Source organism: Crocodylus siamensis, chromosome 1 (assembly GCF_052110815.1).
Source record: "Crocodylus siamensis isolate JL-2025a chromosome 1, ASM5211081v1, whole genome shotgun sequence".
NCBI classification, from domain to species: Eukaryota; Metazoa; Chordata; order Crocodylia; family Crocodylidae; genus Crocodylus; species Crocodylus siamensis.
Window position 1 is genome coordinate 299481581 of NC_143395.1, and position 15437 is coordinate 299497017.

At 40.1% G+C, this 15437-nt stretch overlaps 1 protein-coding gene across 2 annotated transcripts in view; it reads left to right on the plus strand.

The window, feature by feature from the left end:
* The window catches only part of SLC9A2 (solute carrier family 9 member A2), a 43065-nt gene that overhangs the window by 21154 nt on the left and 6474 nt on the right, over positions 1-15437 (plus strand). Inside the window, exons 4-10 of one of the 2 annotated variants that reach the window (XM_090020783.1) lie at positions 2464-2681; positions 3874-4076; positions 6344-6433; positions 8173-8243; positions 10621-10782; positions 11423-11525; positions 12333-12464. In XM_090020783.1, coding sequence (XP_089876909.1) covers positions 2464-2681; positions 3874-4076; positions 6344-6433; positions 8173-8243; positions 10621-10782; positions 11423-11525; positions 12333-12464 — 979 coding nt within the window. The remainder of the gene's footprint in view (positions 1-2463; positions 2682-3873; positions 4077-6343; positions 6434-8172; positions 8244-10620; positions 10783-11422; positions 11526-12332; positions 12465-15437) is intronic. The other variant, XM_090020794.1, reaches the window with a different exon arrangement.

A 15437-nucleotide genomic window follows, 5' to 3' on the forward strand; every position in this document is an offset into this window, starting at 1 on the left:
TAGTGCTGGATGTTGTAGTGGTGGTGTGAGCTGATGTGCTCAGGGCACACCTAATTGATCTATCCATTCTGGGAGTCTAGATAGAGTTGAGGCTTGGCTTCCATTCTAGATCACAGCCTGAGTTCAGATGGAGAAGAGCTTTCGCACATGCTTGAAAGTCTACATTTAGGTGTTTGAGGGCTTTTTGCAGCCAAAATATAAGTGCTCATAGAACTTAAACACCTAATGGTTTTGTAGCCCCTGGAGCAGGGTTATTCTGAGTCAGTTTTTTGTGACCTAGGCAAAAATTAGGTGCCTAAGTCCCATTTAGGCACCCAATTTACCAATTTAGATCTGACCCTGTACCCTCTTCCTCTAATAAAAACCTTATACAACATACTCATGGGGATGAGTGACTCTTAAAACAGCTATTTATCCTCCCTGGGGAGGCAATTCATAAATAGCAGGACTAGTCATACCCTAAGCTGCCCTAATAAGAATGTCTCCTTCTGAAGGACAGGAAATGGATTTTGCTGTAATTAGATCTGGACTTAAATCAGAATCATAAGCATGAAAAATGGAGATGTGGATCTGAACTTTTTAGCTTGGCTCTATTTTTAATTCTAAAATTGCACTTTGTATTGTGAAATGTATGTTGCTTTTTTTTTTTTTTTTTTTTTTTGCAATTGCAAATGAACGAGCTGAAAGAAATAAACATTGAAACTACTGTAAATTTAGTAGGTCAAAGAAACTTGATAACTCAGTCCAGTGGTCTAGTTTATTCCAGTCACAACAGAAACTTCACTGTTTTTGCAGGAGGACTTTTATTACTCAATCGTGTGTTAGATGCAGTGCTATTGTAATTGGCTATTTATTCTTTGCCTGGTTTAAATATGGCAAAAGTCAACAACCTGAGATCAAAGAATGAAAGAAGTATAGATAAGTACAGTTTCACAGCAGGTGGAAAAAAAGCGTAGAACAAAATTGGGAAAAATAGGCGTACTCTTACATTTGCACGTTATATTGCCTTGTTTACAACTCATTTAGGAAGACAAAGATCATTTTAATATTTGTAGCACTGCATATTTCAAAAGGTGGAGAGGAGGAAAATTTGTTATTTGCTGTTTCTTCACTATCTTTTGTTTCTGTCCGTTTCCAGGGAGCTACAACAAGCTCCCCTTCCCAGACACCCTGCAACTATAGGGTTGAGAACCGTATCCAATTTCCAGTCTTTTTCCACATCCATGGAACACACGTAAGAAGACATTTAAGTGGTACTGGGCATAATTTTCAGCTGTTTAGACGAGATGAGAGCCAAGTGTGACCTAATCCTACTTTTCACTTTTCGTGGGCTTGCTAGGGAACAGGAGAGTCCTAGGAGATGCTGAATCAATCAAATGACTGCACAAATGCATTTTTTTTTTTTTTAAGCAACAAAATCATAAGAAAGACATTGTTTAGTCAGCCAAGAGGCCAGTATCTTATTCTGAGACTGTGCTTTTGTTGTTAGCACCCTAGCTCCTTGCATTTCTAAGCCCTTTGTACCACCCCCAGTGTATACTTCTTGCAACTCTGCTCCCTTTCTAGTCTAGCTTATCAAGCTGCATTCTCCTTAGGACTGTTTGACTAGCCAAGGAGTAGTGGAATACATTGTGCTTCCGCCTTGCCGCCTCCAGCTTCCATCATCTCTGTGTGTAGGTGGGGGAGCAGGGGCACAGAGCAGGTCTGTTCCTTGGTGGTAAGATTCATCAGCTACAAGACTTCAGGCCTCTGGCTGTACAAAGGAGCCCTAGTGGGATCCAGATTCTTAAAAAACATCTGGCTGTTGGTGTTTCTCTTCCAGAGAAGACAGTGTTGTTTTCCAGGATCTGAAGAAAATTATAGCATGAACAATAGATCTTAAAAGCATTATCTCAAGGTCCTTTTAGATGCACTGCATATAAGTTGTTTGCTGTATCCTGTTATGATGTGGGTACCAAGCAACTAAAAGCAAGGTTGGCCAACATACAGAAAGCTGAACGGACAGGACCATCTGAAATCTGGGCTTGGAACTCGGGACTCCTTCCTCTCGGGGGAGTGTCCTCTTCACACAGCCACCACCTGGCTTCCTCTTGCTTTCTCGCCTTCTGGCACCATGACTTCCGCATTCTTGGCAGCCCTTAAAACTGGAATCAGAATTCAGGTATGCAGAAGGGCAGGTGTAATCTTTGGCTTTATAATTTTTTCAGCTGTTTTTTTAGAAAGTACAGAATATATATTTTCAGTGACCTCTGCAAAATGGTACAAATACTTTTTCCGAAAGCCCACCCCTCTGAAAAAACTATGAGTGCATGTATATTAAAATTTAAAATGCAGTAATGATGCTGTTTATTTAAGCTGAGAATGGTAGAAAAGTGGGAATGCTTATTAGCTGACCATATTAGTGCTGTTCTGAGATTAATGGATTTGGAATACATACAATAAAGGATAATGTTTACCTTGCAGGATAACAGCTTGTGCCATGACTATGAATAAATATGTGGAGGAGAATGTTTCCCAGAAGTCCTTTACAACCATAAAGTATTTCATGAAGATGCTGAGCAGTGTCAGTGAGACTCTGATCTTTATATTCATGGGAGTGTCTACTGTTGGAAAAAACCATGAATGGAACTGGGCCTTTGTCTGCTTTACTCTTCTCTTCTGTTTGATCTGGCGTGCACTGGGTAAGAGAGTCTGAGATTCATACTTGCTCAGGTAAAACACAGATCTTTTGGGAAACGGGCACTTTAAAAAAGAAATAGTGAATCTCTGAAGACTAAATGGTGAATCTCTCGTCTTTTTATATTGGAGACTGTAATAACATTGTACTCTACAATTGGCATGTGACTTCAGATCAAAGCTTTAGGGATTTTAATGAAGCTGAATTAGTCACTTGCACAATGGTCTCTTTACGTTTAGGTACCCGTGATTTCAAAGAGTTTAGTCTGCTTTTATTAACATCAGTCCCAAAGTTTTCTTTGATCTTTATCCTGCTCCCATGAAGTTAGTGTGAGCCTCTACATTTTTATAACTGCAGGGAAAATAAAATTACATATTTGTCACAACCACTTTAGCTGAAAGTACAGCTATGTTTAAACAGAAACAACAGAAGTGAAAGAATCTGCCAAAATAATTAATACTTCTGCAGCATAAAACACATCCACTTTTAATGTTTATTTGTTAGTCATTGTCATAAATGTTATTAACAGTATTGTAAGTAAATGTTTGTTTCCTGTGTTTTTGAATTTCTTGGGCTTTTTAGAAAAGTAGGGTTTGTATACTGTGTGATGAGTGGAAACAAATCCTTTCAAGAATATTCTTGACTTCTGTGCTGGTGGTACATCCTCCTTTCAATACACAGGACTGCTGTAGGCCCCAGTCCTACACCAGTTTCATGCACTTGCTAATCTTTAATAACATGCATTTCTTATTGACTTCAATGGACTTACTCATGTAAGTAGAAGAAAATATGTTTGCAGGATCTGAGCCTGGGTAAAATTTTGAAAAAGCATCTGAAGTTCTGTTTTTTAAAGTATTGAGACATGTCCTTTATACAAACATGTGTCTATAAATGTAAATATGTTTTTAGTGGGATTTTTGAAAGTTCCTTAGGCATTTAAGAGCCTTAAAGTTATTTTGGCACCTAACTCCCATTACAGGCAGTTTTTGAAATACCTAAGGCCCAGATCCTTGGAGCTACTTTTGAAAATTGTTATCAATTGCTTTAAACTAAAATTTCTTACTTTGCTAAATAGAAGTTTCCTTCCCTTAAGAAATAATTTTAAAATGTGTGATTTTTAAATAAACATCAACACTGAGGAGAATTTCTATATTGCTTTATTTTTGCTTTTTACCATGTCTTCATCTTTTTCTCAGGTGTTTTTGTTTTGACTCAGATTATTAACATGTTCCGGACAATTCCCCTAACATTCAAGGACCAGTTTATCATTGCTTACGGAGGTCTCCGAGGAGCCATCTGTTTTTCTCTTGTCTTTCTGCTCCCTGCTGCTGTGTTTCCTAGAAAGAAATTGTTCATCACTTCTGTTATTGTGGTGATATTCTTTACAGTTTTCATTCAGGTGAGACCTTTCCTACTGCTAGGCTTTATTCACAGACTATCAGTAAGATAAGCAGTCGGAAGGAGAAAAAGAATTTTTCATCTTCCTGAGTGAACCACTTTCAAAGGGTACCACTGACTTTGTCGTCTTATCTCGCAGAAAAACGCTGTGTGGTCAGTAGCCAGCTCTTAGCTACTTACGGTAATATGTAAGGAGCATTAAGTATTTAAGTGGCAGGGAAGATGGGGTAGAGATTAAAGATAATCTAGACATGGCCCAAAACTAAAAGACTACTTTGCCTCAGTTTTTAATTGATACAGTGATGAACATGGAAACAAATGACAAGGCATATAAATGGAAATTACCATAGTTGAGGAAGAAGTAAAAGTCAAAGATGTAATGCAATCAAGTGAGGGCCTAGATAATCAGCAGCCCCAAATTCTGAAAGAACTAAGGAACACGGACTTTCCAGTGCAATAGGAAGTACTTTAGGAAGTTGGAGTTGGAGGGCAGCCATATAGTTGGAGAATTGCAAATGTTGTTCCTTTATTTAAGAAAGTTGAAATAAAGAGATTTAAGCAACTGTAGGCCTGTTATTCTGACCTCAGCAGTATTGAAACCTTGGAAGGAATTTTGAATGAAAAAATTATTGAAGTCCAGGAGTTAGAAAGAATACAGGATGAATTGTAACATGGGTTTAGCAAAGCTTTTTATTATGCCAGACTAATTTATTATCTATTTTTATTAATGAAAGAGATTAGTTTCTAAATAAGGAAGATGCAGTAAAATAATCTGTCTGCCCTTCATTGAAGCATTTGATATGGGTGTTTATTAATTAAAATAGGGAGCATGTATTTTAGTACCCCCAGTGTTGGTGGCAGTGGGGAGTGCTCAAAAGGAAGGCTAGTAGGCTTGAGGCATGTTAATACCGCAGTTCCACAAGGACTGATTTTGAGACAGATCTTGTTTAAAGTATGGCTTGGTTGATTGAATTTTCATATGACACATAACTGGAAGTATACAGGAAAAACTGGATGACTTTGGAGACAAAAGTAATGGCAATAGAATGAAATGCAATAGGTCAAAATGCAGTCGTATGCTTGGGGATTAATTATAAGAATTTATGCTGTAAACTAAGGGCTTATCAGTTGGAGGAGAAAGACCTGCACATTTTAGCTGATGGCATGATGATGACTGAGCCACCCATGAAATGAGGGTTTAAAGAAGGCAAATGCAATCTGAGGATGTGTCAAGTGAGTTATTTCCAATAGAGAAGAGAAAGTATTAGTGCTCTTGTTCTAGGGTGATTGTGGAAACGTAGAGCCTATCATAATGAAGGAGACTAAAATATCTTGGCTTGTTTAGGTATGAAAAATGAAGGCAGACAGAGGTGACTTCTGGATAAAACACATTGAAAAGGAAACGATGTAAACAGCAGGGATGGGCTAATGGGCCATGTTGACATAAAAAATAAATTGGTGTATGCAGTGGTCATGAATAAATATCAGCTGGAAATTAGAAGAAGGTTTCAGTGAGATTCTGCAGCAACTTTCCAATAAGAGTTGTGGGGGTGAGGGGTACTGAACTTGTAAGAACTCAGTCACCTTGGAGTATTATGTTGCTGGTTTTCTACTAAAATGAAAAAAACCTGCTTCTTTAGCAGATGTTTTTTAAAATCACAGCAAATCACATTGGACTAGCCAGAAGTTTCTGCCTTCCTTGGGAATAACCAATCAGTACACGATATTAAATAAAAATTCCAGTTTTTGCCTGTTCTTGAGAATTAACTTTAACTGTATTATTCGGTCAGCCCTGAGCTTCAAGTTCTAAATAACTTAACATATTTGTGTTTTAAATGAAGCAAGATTTTGTTTCTGGTTTTATTAAACAATTATTAACTTGACAAGCCCTGTCAGTAGCATGCCATTGCTCCTAGAAGCCACTTTTTCAAAGTTTTTTATTATTAAGTCCATAAGAAAAATTAATACTTTTTTTTTTCTTATAGTCATCAGTTGTCTCTTTAGTTCTGGAGAGTCCCTTTATTTCCACTCGTGTTAGTGGGACTGCATTCTGTGTAGCACATGGCTAACTAAATGCACTGCCTGCTAACCACAGGGGTAAATGCATTTTTACTATATTTATACATTTATGCTTGTCTCTTGGAAAGAAAGAGGGTGCACCCAGAATCAGTTTTACAACTTTGAGTGAATGAAATATTTTTCTTTTTTTATGGCTCTGGGTAAGCAAGGAAATGTTTGTTGTTTGTTTTGCTTTGTTTTTCTGGACAGGGGATAACAATTCGTCCCCTGGTGGAGTTTCTTGATGTGAAGAGGTCAAACAAAAAACAGCCAGCTGTCAGTGAAGAAATTTACAATCGGGTATGTCTGAGCTTTGATGTCCTAGGGTAAATCCTGGAGTCAAATATGTGGCAAGGTGTGTAGTGATTTCAGTGAAGCCAGGCTCAAATATGCTACAGAGAGAGCTATTATTTTGGATTTCATTTCCATAACCTTTCAGTTTTGAAGTAGTGTGAACATTTTATATAATACGCGATCAATATATGCTTTCTTAAAGTGTTTGTTTTGTAAATGGTTGATCTGCTATGTTAAATTTATTTTCCTTTATTCTTGGTCATGTGTTATGTATGAATTTCTTTAAGTTTTTAAAGCATGCCTAGCTAAGAAAATGTACAACCAGTTTTGCTAAATCAAGTCAGATCTGACTAAAATTCTGTAAACCACTCAAAGATAAGACTTTAAGCCAGTTTCTCTCACTCTCATCAGTTTCTCTATGCATCTATCTTGAATACTTACAAGTCCTCCACTATAAGTGTGGTTTCTAAGCACCTCACAGTCTTTAAAATATATTTATAGATTGCCTCTCAGCTAATGAAGGGTTTAACCTAGAGGAATAATAATCCTTGTTTTACAGATGGGGGAATGAGGTACACAGTCTTAAGGGCCAGATGTAACAATCAAACTTAATTGCTATAACACTTAGGGCAAGAGTATGGTTCTATTCTACACTGCTCAAGTCCCTGAAATAAAGTACCATGTGCCTACTTTTTAAGTGCCATCATCTTAGCCTTAAGACTAAGTCACAAAAAGCAGCAGGTAACATTAAGAAATAGATTTTTGTTTGTGTTAAGTGACTCTCAGGGACTTGAGCAGTGTGGAATAAGATCCCACGTGTATGATAGAGAATGTTCCACAAAATAACCGATAGGTGGGCTGCTGTCTTGGAAGAGAGGAGCTGTGAATTTTGAGTCAAGTCAGGAAGAAGAGGGGATTGAATTGATGTCTTCCATTCCCACTGCGAGTGGTCAAACTGGTAGTCCGTTATATGAAAATAGTTTCTACTCCCTTCTGCTGTTCTTTAAAAGAAGGTGGTAACCATAGCTGCATTCTGTGAGGAGTTCTGCCCTATATTGTGTGCCATGCATACAGTGAAAATACCTACAGGAGTGAGTCCTTTTGGGAACTTGGGTTGAGGAATTCCTGGATCCTGATTGGGCGTAGGCCTTGAGTTCTTCAGCTGTGTAAAGGCTGGGGAAGTTCTGGGTACCTGCAGAACACTGAAGGCATCTATGCAGTTTAGATGCTTCCCAGGTTAGACAGCAACTGAGCAAGGATTTTTCAGGACCATAGATTTAGATGTAGACACGCATGCTACCAAAGGTCTTTGTATTGGAATGATTCTCAAGTGACCTTTTTCCAAGGCCTCAAAGAAAAGGTGTAGTGGAGAAGAGAATTACACACTAGTTTCTTGAGTCCTAGGCTAGTTGGGTTGGGAGGAGATGGAAGGTAGGGGATAGATGACCTGGACTTTGGCTTTGGGCCGACAGTTGGAGACGGACCACAGAGATTGGAGCTGGGTCACAGGATCAAAAAAGGTTGAGAACTGCTGCTCTAAGAACTGGATCACTCTGTCTTACCAACTAAATAATTCTAAACAAGTTGTAGTGACATTAGGGATTTGATTTAAAATCTGTTTAAGCTAAAGAAACATTTTCAATATAAACAAGACCCCTGTGATTGAAGCTAAAGAGTCATCTCCAAGAGTATGTTAAACTATCTCTACAAGAACTGGTAATGAACCTGCAGTTTTTGCCTTTTAGTTCTTTGATCATGTGAAGGCTGGAATAGAAGATGTCTGTGGACACTGGGGTCACAACTATTGGAGAGATAAGTAAGTATTAATTAAAACTCTCACTGGATAAGCTGAACTAGGCTGTTTGAGTGGAGGAGCTATACAAGCAGCCTTTTGCGCAATGTTTCCTCTGCACCATCATACTCCTGAGTGTGTTTTGGAATGTGTAAATTACACAGAGAGAGAATAGTGAAAAGAAAATAGTTTTACAAAACCACCAGCAAACAACAAATACTCCAGCCTGGTTTTAAAAATCCAACTTTCTGCCCCCCGGAGGTAGGATTGTAAGAACTGTTCTTTCTCTAAATCTCTTATGAGGCTCTCTTAGAGGTTCCTCAGCCTGCCTTGCTACTTGAATACATAGCAATGCTGAAGCAAAGCATTAGCTTCCTGCTTGCTGGAAACCTAGCATAGTCCTTGAACACATTCACAGGAAGATGTCAGAACTAGCAAACTTGATGTGCCTGGAAGACTTTAATGGTAGGCTACCTGGATGGGGGAGAGTAGTGAATACAACTTGACTTCAGCAAGGGTTTTGATACGTTCCCCCACAACATTCTCATTAACAAGCTAAGGAAATACAGACTAAAGTACTATCTGGTAGATATACATAACTGGGTAGATCTTCTTGATCAAGAAGTAGTCATCACTTAGTCACTGAGGGGGCCACTAAGCTGCGGCACAGAAGTATAAGAGTGGATATGGGCCCCCGGGCCCACCCACATATTGTGCCCCCCCCCCAGACTTGAGAGGCACCAGTCACCCCGATCTACCATGTGGAACATCTCCATCAGGAAAGCTTGAGGCAGACCTTTTTCAGCAGACTCTGTAAGCGAGTAGGGTTTGGATTTTCTCCTGAGTGGTGGGAAACCTTGGTTTTAATACCTGCTGTGAATCTGACAGAGAGAGAGTGAATTGGAGGTTGGGTCTCTTATCTTCCAGGTGAAGGTGGGACATTTTCTTTCTCCCCTTCCTTGTTTTTTTGTTTTTGTTTTGAAGCCTGTTTCATTTTTCAGAAAAGAACGAAAGATTCATAGAAAGGAAGTGATGAGGAGCGTGACTGTAGCTTAGTGGTTAGGACCTTCACTTGCGCAGCAGGCGATCTGAGTGCCAGTTTCCTCAGCGAACGGTTATGTATTGAATGTTCCTCTTTGTAGAGGATTATCATGAACAGGAGAGCCTGACAGCAAGCCAGCCCAGAATATTCACTGGGATGGCAGCGGCGCACCTTCATGGAAGAAGTGCTTATAAATGCTGTAAGACAGGAGTGTCAAACTCATCTGGACCTGTGGGATGCTGCATGCAGCACAGGCCCCAGACTAGCTGGAATGGGTAGCAGATAAGCACTTGATCCATCATATGGGGGACCACTTAGAGCCTGGGTCCAGTGCCTGCTTTGGCCATTTTGGGACTGGGCTGAATATGGCGTTTACTCCAGCCAGTCCAGGACCTGCACTGCACGTGGTTTTCATCCCAGACTGCCTGGCGTGGCTGCTATGTGGCTCGCATCCTGGACCAGCCAGAGCGGGCACTGTGGGTGTTGCATCTGGCAAGCAGTATGGAGGACCTAGATTGGCTCCATGTGGGGTCGGCACCAAGGGCCAGATAATGTAGCTCTGCAGGCTGTATCTTGGACACCCCTGTCCAAACTTGAGCTTCCTATATCTCAAGTGAATGTTTTGATGCTGAGTTGTTGATGAAAAAGAGAACCCCTGTGAAAACAAGTCAAGTTCTGAAAAACGTTTTCCTTTTGAAACTACTGGGGGCAATTTGACCCCGGTTGGGGAGGCTAACGCTGCTTTTTTGTAACTAAAACATTTAGCAGAAAAATACACTCCTGCTCTAATCCATATTGTTACAGTTAGTACCCAGGTAGGATTACTACCCCTACAGTAAAGGGGAACATTTCTAAAGGAACTGAGGTTTTTTCAGGAAGCTAAATGTTCAGAGTAGAAAATGTTCTAGGCCAGGCAGTTTGCATACTGTTTTAGTAAATGTTTACTGTTCCCTTTGGCACTCATAAAAACAGATAATTAAAAACAGGAATTGTTAATAGCCTAAGGTAGTTGAAAGGAAAGGTCTCTGTTAGGAAATACTCACCTGAATATATGAGTCAGTACAGGTCATTCAAATGGAAACTGATGAACTTGACCTTTGTTAAGGCAACCTTTGTTACCTCATTCATGAATATGTAGGATTGGCAAGGCCAGAAATACACCTAATGTGAGTAATCTTCATCCCCAGCAAAAGCATAATTCATTTCCTTAACTATTTAAGGTAAACTAACTGGTAGGGCTGGTTTGCCCCTCACACAGGTTTTCACAGCATCTAATAAAGTGTTTGTAACTTGTGAAAACTCATGTCTCTGAGTTCTGCCTGACTTGAGACTAACATAGCTAACTACCTCTCTCTACAGGTTTATAAAGTTCGACAAAAAATATATACGGAGACTTCTGATCCGGGAAAACCAGCCCAAATCTAGCATTGTCTCTCTGTATAAGAAATTGGAAATAAAACATGCCATTGAGATGGCAGAGAGTGGGATGATAAGCACAGTCCCATCTTTAGCCTCTCTCACGTAAGTAAATCTGGTGTGAATGAATCTCAGCATTGGGCTCTGTGAAATCTATCAGACAATTTACGCACAAAAAGAATCTCTTCTTAAATAAATGCTTGTAACCTGATGGTATCAATGTGAAATTACAATGTTATCCACAGCAAATTTGAAAGAAATGCCTTCAAAAGAGTAATTCTTCCCCCTCCCCCCCACCCTAGTTTTTGAGGTCAGTGAGGCAGAACCCCCATCTAAGAGGAACTGAGGAAGTTGCATACAGTATTTGGCCTGAAAGTGAAATCAGATCTCCTGGGTGCTCTCAGGTTGCAGAGATTTATTAGGTCATTTACAACACTGGAAGTGTTAACTGGATTTCTGAGCCAGTGTCTGTACCTCTGAAAACAGCTTGAGGGACATCTTGAGAAGTAGTTCAACCAAATGTGTTGTTTAATCCAACTTGTTTGGAAGCAGTGAATACTGAGTTGCAAGTGTTGGCATCGTTTGAAATGGGGTGCTGATTTTGCTCTTCATCCTTTTTTCTCCTTTTTTCTTTTGTTTCCACATAATGTTGTTTTTATTTTTAAGCAAGAAGATATTTATATTTTGTCATCAGGTATTAGAGATATCTTTCTGGTTTTTTTTGTTTTTTTTTAATGTGCAACAGTGACTACCGGGAATTAAAAGTAAAAGTAAAGCCGCTTTCCTCTGCTGAAATGGAAAATATGCGGGACATTTTAACAAAGAACCTCTATCAAATACGCCAGCGGGTAAGGTTGAACTTGGATGTATCAGGCTGTCCTTCTGAGTTTTGAATGTATATGTATGCATGTCATTGGACTAGATCCTTTGTGGGTATAAGGCAGCATATAACTTCCAGTGATCAGGTGGGCCCAGCATTTAAGCATTCAAATGGAACTGCCTTATCTGTGAGAGGTCTCCTCTTTTATATTCACAATAATATATTAAGGCTGTTTTATGTAACTTGCTTACTTGCTCTTGTGCCTCTAAATATGCAGTAAATATTACTGTGATTTACACTGTCATAGACCTCAGTGAATCCCAAACCCAGTTTTTCCCTACTTACGTCATGCCTATTTTTTGGACAGTTCTTGATTGAAATGTACTCTTTTCATTTCTCACTGGTGGAAGATGTTTAGAAGTGGTGCTTGTTTCAGCCTGCTAGAAGGAAGTGATTCCCTTTGGTGACTGATTTTTGTTATTTTCAAATATGCAGTCCCTACTGAATGAGCTAGGATGAGCCTGGTGAAATCACTGCATTAAGCCAGTTTTTTCCAATTCCTTTTTTTTTTTTTTTTAGGTTCACTTTTTTTCATGTTTTGACAGGTCCAGCAAATTCAGGTACCAAACGTAATGCTTGCAGAACCAGTGACTAAATAAGCATTGACATAATCACTCAGTTTCTCTTTAATCCATTTTAATATGTTTTAGTTTTCAAATTATTTTATGATACCTTTTGAAACATTAAAGCAAATAGTGCATGTTGTGCTCTCTGTAATGTTCAATACATTTGTCATTGCACTTTTTGATATGTAACCACCATCTTTGTATTTCAGACACTGTCATATAACAGACATAGCCTGGCTGCAGATGCAAGTGAAAAACAGGCGAAAGAAATTCTTATCCGTCGCCGGCACAGCCTGAGGGAGAGCGTTAGAAAAAGCTACAGTCTGTCTAGGGAGAGACCGGTACTTGTGTTTTAGCCTGCTCATAAAAAAGAGTTCTTTGTATCTAAGTATCTTGGGCTTTCTATTGTACCTTTTATTTTTAAGAGTCCCAGCAAACTTCATAGATACTGAGGTAGGAAGTGAAGTTGAGGTAGAAAATCCAGCTGTAGGATTCTCTATAGCATTGTGAAGAGGAGACCTTTTGACTAAGCATGCCAGGGCAAGCCTCTTATTTGAAAAGTGGCCCAGGTTCTTTAATATCCATGACGTGAAGGCACTACCTCAGTGTTTAAGATTAATAAGTGGCATGATATTCAGTATATGTCAACATAGAGAAATGTAAAGCACTCCACCTTGGGCCGAGCAACCCCCAACACACCTACAGGCTTGGCAACATCAAACTGACTAGCACCATGAATGAAAGGGACCTGGGGGTAATAATAAACTATAGTTTGAATATAAGCTTGCATGGTGATGCTGTAGCCAGTAGGGCAAATAATACTCTGGCATGCATCAATCGATGCATCTCCAGCAAACCAAGGAGGTCATTCTTCCTCTCTGCTCAGCACTGGTGAGACCGCAGCTGGAGTACTGCATCCGGTTCTGGGCACCGCACTTTAACAAGGATGGGGAAAAACTTGAGAGAGTCTGGAGAAGAGCCACCTGTATGATCAGAGTCTTACACGGCAAGCCATACGAGTAAAGGCTGAGGGATCTGGGACTCTTCAGCCTGAGGAAAAGGAGGCTGAGAGGGGAACTGGTAGCAGCTTAATGCTACACTAGGGGAGTACATCAAGGGCTCGGTGAACAACTGTTCACCAGGGCACCTGAGGGGAAAACCAGGAGTAATGGCCACAAACTCCTGGAAGACCAATTCAGGTTCAACATTAGGAAAAACTTCTTCGCAGCCAGGGTGTCCAGACTGTGGAATAAGCTCCCTCCAGAGGTGGTAGGATCACCTACCCTGGAAATCTTCAAGAGCAGACTGAACAGTCATCTTGCTGGGGTCACCTGACCCCAGTTGTCTTTCCTGCTTGGTGCAGGAGGCTGGACCCGATGATCTTCCAAGGTCCCTTCCAGCCTTACAATCTATGAATATTCAGCCTCAACTGATGACAGTTTTGTTACAGAGTAAGCACAGACCTCAGGCTAATGTTGAAAGGACTTACCTGATAGCTGCTTCAAACTCAGTCTCTCAGTCTTGCCAGAGACAAAAAAATGAACTAGTCTCTGAGTGTTTATTTTCATGTTCCAAGAGTAATTACAGTACTCATTGTTACAGTTGTCCTTTACAGTAGACACCAGAAAGACAAGGTCAGGAATCATTGCATCTTATCATTATTGAAGCTACTTAGACATATACTGTAACTTCTTTTGGAATGACCTTGCTGTCATTATAGCTATCTTTACATATTGCTTCCATCATATTAGTGACTGATTTACTGGTCAAGACTGATAGAAGGGCCTGAAGGGTGAAGGAATTTTCAGGGTGGAACTAAAAAAAACTGTGTGTAAGAGAGGTCTTTGAAATGCACAAACTGTAGCTTTAGCAGTAATTGATCTTTAAACAATGCTTGAGTATTGTTCTTATACTTAACCAGCTCACCGCCCACTCAGTGCTCAGGAGCAGCAGCACAGTATCCAGAGAAGAAAAAATGACTAATAGGAAATGGTTTTCAGTTTCATGTGTCCTTTGTACGAGAGGCAAGGCTTTTCTGTGATAACTTTTATCAGACCAACTGTATAGTTGGGAGGGCTGTTGGACAAGTTTTCAGGCATCAAGTACTTTTCCTCAGGTCTAAAACATTCTGTTTGGCACTTGCATTTGCTGAACCTGCCAATACTTCAAAGGTTAGACCTGCGGAATGGCACTTGATGTCTCAAAGCTTGTCAAACAGCTGTTCCAACTGCAAAATTGATTCTGTAAAAAACAAAACAAACAAACAAAACCCCAAAATACTCGCCTCTGGCACATGTCCTGGACTGTCACAGTTGCAACAACTTTCCAACCCTACTACAAATGTCATCTGGAAATGCAACAATGAGTGAGATGAACAAATGGGGAAAATATCTAAAGGCCTTTCAAAACTTTAAGCTTTGTTCGGTGTCCTTTTAAGATTTAAACAATAAGTATTCTTGAGAAATTATAAACACACTAGGAGAGAGTATGGAAACATGGACAAATTACAACGAGGTAAGGGATGACAGAACTTTACTATTCATCAGGTGCTCCATATTAACTGCTGACATGCACATGATTTCTCTCCAGTAAGTAAAATATAACTTGCAATAGTTTGCCTATCAAGGAAAGAGGGTAAACCACCACAGGTTAGTTTACAGTTACTATGGGGTAACAAGCGTATGGTGCATGATCAATAACTGTAGAGCAGCTGAGGCATGGAAATTTCCAGCACCCATTTACCTCTCACCAGGTGAGGACACATGACAATTGAATTGTTCCCAGTCATCACAGATTGGGAACCAGTTCAGGATTGTGTGAAGTGCTGTGGGGTAGGAGTGAGCACCCAGCCCAGTATGCCTCGCAGTGGGTGAGTTGAGGGTGGGGAGGGGAGCACTTGCATCTATGCTTAGGGAGTTTCAGGGGGTGGGTGACCTGTGGGTGGGGGCATTTTCACTTTTCTGTTGTTCCTTATCTCTTAAACATGAGTTCGGTAAACTTCAGTTGCCAGCCATTGACTGAAATCTGCAGCGTGCTTGCCTGACTCTTGGTGGCTGGAGAGGGGAGGGAAGTCCTTGGATGTACACTTAGGTTCCCAAAGATTGGGAGTGGAGCATAATGAGGGACCATGGGCAAGTTGGGAGTGTGGACACAGCAGGTTGTTAGCTTTTATGGAACAAGTATAAGAGGGCTCATTGATTAGAAAGTGCCAACAGAAGGGAAAAAAGTGCAATAGAGTTATAGGTGTGTACCAGAGCTACCAGTTGCAGTAGTGGGGGAAGGGGATAGGATGAAGAGTGATTCAGTGTGAGATG